Here is a 5,983-nt window from a genome sequence, read left to right on the forward strand (position 1 = left end):
TAATATGAGCACCAAACTCTGGTGTCTTTGATTAGATTCCGATAATAATTTTCAATATTCTAATCATGCAACCTTAGTCCAGATTATTGGTATCTCAGATTGCAGTATTCGACTTTGCTCAGTCATTTCTAACAAATAGTTGGAATGTTGCACAAATAATATGCCGAACATTTTTCAAATGGTTTCCTCGGTTTTTCCTAACTTTTAATTTATACCATGAATACGATTAATCTCTAATAATTTGAAGACCAAGTCTACAGCGTACAATAATTTATCACTGTGATTTCATTGATCCCAAGCAAGTTAGGAAAATGATTTGATAATGCCGAGCATAAAGTAGACTCAAACACTTATGCCGGATTTAAACTGCATGACAGAGTTCGCAGGTTGTTAAATACCATAGAGAATTGATAAATGAAAATACCTAACGTAGAGTGATTTTTTCTGCGAGGTCCTCATCAGGGTACCTGTCATCATATTCTGCTGAGAAATTTGTTGTTTCAGATCATGGATCTTGGTTTCGAATCTGTTGTAATCCTCTGGCTTATACTGTACGACGATTGTCACTGTCTGACCAGTACCCTGAAAATTTCAAGAAAATGGCGACAAATGTAAAGCAGGCCTAATCGATAAATTAGAGCATCGACGGGGGTCCCGGGGTGATTTAATTACGAATGGAGTTTACCTTGAGGGCGGCAGCAGCCTCCTCGTGAGTCGCCGTCCGCAAATTGATTCCATTTACGCTGAGAATTTGATCGCCGCGTTTCAATTCCCCGCTAAGATCCGCCGGTCCACCGGCTAGGATGAAGGAGATGAATATACCCTCGCCGTCTTCGCCTCCTACGATGTTGAAACCAAGGCCGGATGTTCCCTTGTTCAAAACTACCGTGCGGATTTCTCTGGAAAATTGAGAAGAAAAGAACAAGTGAAAAAATTGTTTCGCAATGTTGTCGTCACGCATGAAAATTCTTGGCTTAGTTTTTAACTCACGGCAAGGCATCTTTTTTTTTTATGCTAATAATTTTGCATAAAATGCAGATGAACATTTGTTATTTTGTTATACTCCATGTTTGTTTGAATTGTGATACCTGCAATCTTTTGATATCAACACTAGTTATTTTTTCAGCTGTAGTCTCGCGGTGCAAGAATAAACGAGCTGACGAATTCAAGCCACGACTTGACGAGGATAAAAACGAGCTTTATTCGGCATGAGGATAGTACAAAAGCTCACCAAGGCTGAGCCACACGAAAGGATGTGGAAGAACCGTAACCGCAAAAACGAAACATTATCATAAAAAATATACATGTGTAAAAATCTAAGAAATCGATATAATTCTGTGAGATTTTTATTCAACTAATTTCTACTTTGTTTTTATTTTCATTTTTCAATTAGTTGTCTCATTCAATTTATTTTATACATTTCGTCTCACGCACGAGGCACGCATTATCTAAATTATATTTCATTTCTGGAACCAGGATTGTCGTAGTCTGAATCAGCTCGATGCCATAACTTTCAATATGATATGTATATTTGAATCCCAACATAAAAATCATCAAGTTAATTAAAGCTTTCATTGAAATTCGTCCCTTTGGCTTTGAAGCACCGAACCTTGCTCGCAGGTTTAAAAATTTGAATAGAGTAGATATGGGGATATGTATACGTATACACATTCATATGTGACGTGGGTGAAGTCGTTTGAAAGCGGACTCCCGTCAGCTATTCACACATACCCACACACATTCACACATAGTTATTAGGTATACACAGAGAGTATCGGATTGAATTCTATTTTCAATAACTGACTGCAAGAATTTCCCGATAAGCGATGGGGGAGAGAAAAAAACTTGAAATTTTTATAAATAAAAAGTTTATCGATAATAACATATATGGATAACCCTCCAAAAAGCACTTCTGATGCAAAAACCTTTCGTCAAGTAGATTAAAAATGTGTGCTCATGCTTTATCAAAAAAGATCCGTATGTACGTGTATGTATAATATACGATCCCTCGCTGATCGTTACAACGCAGCTCATTCTACCCTTGAAAATGATACGCATGTACGTATGTATTTATGTACATACATAGAAATAAGTGGAATAAATTGGAAATAAAAAACGAACAACGAGAGGAGAAAAAGGAGGTTGAGTATTGCGGATGAAATTAAAGGTAGATAGGTCAGGTATCTCGGTATAAGATGCAGCATATTTGCACGTATGACTTTGCTTCACTTCAAATAGCAACATTCTCGTGCCAACGCAGTTTCGTACAAAATGAGTGTTTTCAACGCCGTTACTCGACAACGAAGATTATAGATTCGCGATAAGTTTCGTACTCGCTCTTTTACATTCGAAAAACTTCATTATAAGAGCTGATTAAATATAATATCGACTGTACGGAAAAGAATGCAGAATTCAATGAATTTTGTGAACTTTTAACGTAGAAAGCCACTGGTAGGGTGATAAATTCGAAGTTAAGAAAAAAATGGTATTAAAAGGGACTTTTTCATGAACGGCTGGCTACCTCAAAATATCTATCGATATATTATTTACAACATGGGGAATGAATGAACCGTGCATCGAGTACCCTAGACTCCACACGTACGAATTTTATCACGCGACAGTAAAAAGTGGCCACTTTAGATTCGACGAGAAAAAAGAAAACTGTATGGTTTTTTTCAAAGTAATAGAAAACTCGCGGGCGTTCGTAAAATCACAATGTGACGTTTATACGCTACTGTCCGTAAAGTTGCATGTATTTACTGCCTCATTGCAAGTATAATGATCATCATACGACGCGTGCTAGAAGAGATTGAATCGCGTTGATCGACGTTGATGGGCGGAAACGACCGAGCCAATTACGTCACTGATGAGAGTTCGGATGAAAAGAAAGCAGATATTAGTTGAAAGCGTAGGTGTTAATTACATTCAGATTGCAAAAATCTTGACGAAAGATGCAGCGACGATCGGACGTTGGAAAAAAAATTGCATACAGAAAGTCCAGAGACTCTAGACGTAATTCGCGTATATTATATCCATATGAATATTATATTTTCTGGGAAGAAACTGTCACTCGCTACACTTTCTCGATGGTAGGACGCCCACTGAACCCGACGACGGAGGGCGTCGCGACGGATTAAAGGCCGGAGGTGGCCGCGACGCCGCCATGCGCGCGAAACCGCTTCGCCGGCTACGATCAGATCAATATAGGGGTAGGTACATAAGCCTCCTCAAACCACGCCGCATCCATGTGCTCCGTTAGAATTTCCCGCCAAAATATCACCCCCATATACCGTGGAATATTAGCGAAACTTTCCTGTATATACGAGCATATAAAATCTGGAAAATAGCATCTTAATTTTTCAGTTTCGATGGCGAAAGAAACGAGAATTAATTAGAGAGGATTGGTCGAGGAAATTGGAGAAACGACGCTGACGGAATTACCTTTGATGAGTGAACGGTGGGTCGAGAAACCGGGAGTTTAATAATAGAATATAATCGAGGCTGAATCATCATACAAAGTTCGACGTAAGAAAGTAAAAGTGAAACGGCGGGTATTTGTTCGCGGATCTAGATGCATATGTATGTGGACGTATATATATATGTATATAAAATGGCATGTGAGTTTGAGAGGTGACAGAGTAGAGCAAAAGCGGTTTGATCGCGATAAGGAATGGAGAGGCAAGAAGGCTGTGTCCGTCCGTAAATCGCACGCGGAATAGAACAGGTTGTGGTATGTAGAAGGAGGAGGAGGAGGAGGAGGAGGAGGAGGAGGAGGAGGAGGAGGAGGAGGTCAGTCTTGTTTCTCACCACGTGATATCTGCAAATATCACGTATACAAAAGATTTCCTCTCAAGTTCTACAGCAATACACATAACTCGAAATGTATGCAGGATATATTTATAGAAAGTAATTATATTATGAAACATAGACTAAACTCGTTAGTCGCGCAAGAATTTCATGACATACACCGTAAGAAATAAATACCTAATTGAAAAATAAGATCATAATTCATTTGTAAATCATAGTTAGCCTGTATCCGCGGTACGCGCAGGCTGAACAAATCCATTAACGCTCCGTCTGTATACGTCTCGACAAAACTCGGAAGTGAAATCTAATTTTCCAATTGTCTTACTAACCGTTACGCCAGCAGTAGTAGCTTGATAACGTTGAACTTTGTCTATCTGCACGCTCGACATCAGCGAACAACGGTAATAAATTAAATGTACGTATAATACGATTAGAAACTGCCAAGAGACTGAAGATGGTAATTGGTACTTAATGCCGGGATCATGCGGATGAAAACATGGCGTTATTAAAGTTCTAAATAACCTCCTCATTAGTTTGTACAAGAGTGTAAAAAATGAAGAAGTAAAGAATGAAGGTTGAAAAAATCAACTCCACTTCAACACTTCTTCCGCCGTTCTTACAAATAAGAGTTTTTCGTTTAAAAAACACCCTAAAAACACCTTTAGATATGCGCATGTACAGTTTGTTCGGAAGATAATTATTATACTCAAATGTCTGCCGAGCGGTTTTCGTCAAGTTACGAAGAACTGTATGAGGTTTGCACGAAACTCACAGCTGGATATATCCGCCCGATTGAATTCCCTCCCGTAATATTCCATTCGCAAGCGAGAACGACGGGCAGCATTCGATTTAGCAACACCTGGTTGTTCGGATCGACTGCAGCTGCACCTCCTGCACCTAGGGGTGCCTGTTGGACTGACGACAGACGGCTGTTACGCGTTATAAACGGATGTATACTGGAATGCAGGTATACCAAGTGAGTAATAACGTTTGTAATTTCGTGGCCCGCGGTCCTGACGGATTTAATATCGCAAGTAAATCGCGTGCAGTAGCTACTATAAGCATTGTACCCACCTGCCTCGGTAAATATTCATCAGTACCTATATACATGTAGGACTGTAGGTACGTATTATTATACACGCGTTCAACCTAAAATCGTTGTGTATACGGTACCGCGTGCGTAAAAGTTAAGTTATGTATTGGTGTATACATATATAGTTAATGTTATGTATATACGACCTTCGCCACGAAACCTTGTCGTGGTTCAGAGTAAGCTATAGTTAAACCATGAGGATAGAGATAATGGATAGTGTCCACGTCGACACCTCTTCGTCGACTGCGGAGTCGCTCGCGAAAAGAGGTCAGGTATTTTAATAACGGGATGTAGGCAGAAAGAGAGAAGAGAGAAAAATGAGAGTCATCATTTTCTGAAGTTCACTTCTGTCAGTTGTATCGAGCGCAACTCTTCATTTCCTTCTCTTCAGCCCCTCGCTGTTCAACCTTTAAAGGCCACAAGAACGGCCTGATTAATTATTTTATCAACATTTTCTTCCCAATTATTTTTCACCATACTTTGATCGAAAATAATGAAATTTGTCCGAATTAGTGTTTTTCTTTTTTTAAATAAAAAAAATTGTATTACAAGCAACTGCAGAATAAGTTATATCGTGATCGTTAATGCAAGGGTAATAAAACAGGGGCAAGGAAAATAAAGAGAGGTGGTGAAGGTAAGAAAGAGCACGAGAGTGATGAAGAATGTGAGGAGGATTTGGCTCTTGGAAGTCATCAGGGATGGTAGACATTTCCTGTACTTCTCGTGGATTCTGGACTCTCGGGTCCCTATTTCTTGACGAGGGAGAGCGAGTCCCTCTGAGAATAAAAGAGGGGAAGATTTTCCGTCCGACACGCGCTGGTGACACACGATACCGCAGTTTCCGGTCATGGGACGAACGACAATCTGTGCAGCAGATGAAAGAGGGCCGCTTTCATCCTCCCGAAGACTACTCTTGACTGCCGACTGCTGCTCCGGTATCGCGTTTCGAACGACCAGGTCCTTTGCATAGGTATATACAATGTGTGTGTTTGTGTGTATGTCCATACATATATGTATATCCACACTAAATACTGTCGCCTCTCAATTTAGTTCTAGTAAAACTGTTTTGCCTTTTCCACCTAC

General features: G+C 39.8%; 1 protein-coding gene across 16 annotated transcripts in view; it reads right to left on the reverse strand.

Moving 5' to 3' along the window:
• LOC124407311 (disks large 1 tumor suppressor protein) overlaps positions 1-5,983 on the reverse strand; it is a 361,750-nt gene that overhangs the window by 8,593 nt on the left and 347,174 nt on the right. For all 16 annotated transcript variants that reach the window (XM_046883436.1, XM_046883417.1, XM_046883347.1 and 13 more), the window contains 2 exons: positions 686-899; positions 425-582 (listed from right to left, as the gene is read on the reverse strand). In XM_046883436.1, the coding sequence (XP_046739392.1) occupies positions 425-582; positions 686-899 (372 nt within the window). The remainder of the gene's footprint in view (positions 1-424; positions 583-685; positions 900-5,983) is intronic.

Source organism: Diprion similis, chromosome 1 (assembly GCF_021155765.1).
Source record: "Diprion similis isolate iyDipSimi1 chromosome 1, iyDipSimi1.1, whole genome shotgun sequence".
Classification (NCBI taxonomy): domain Eukaryota; kingdom Metazoa; phylum Arthropoda; class Insecta; order Hymenoptera; family Diprionidae; genus Diprion; species Diprion similis.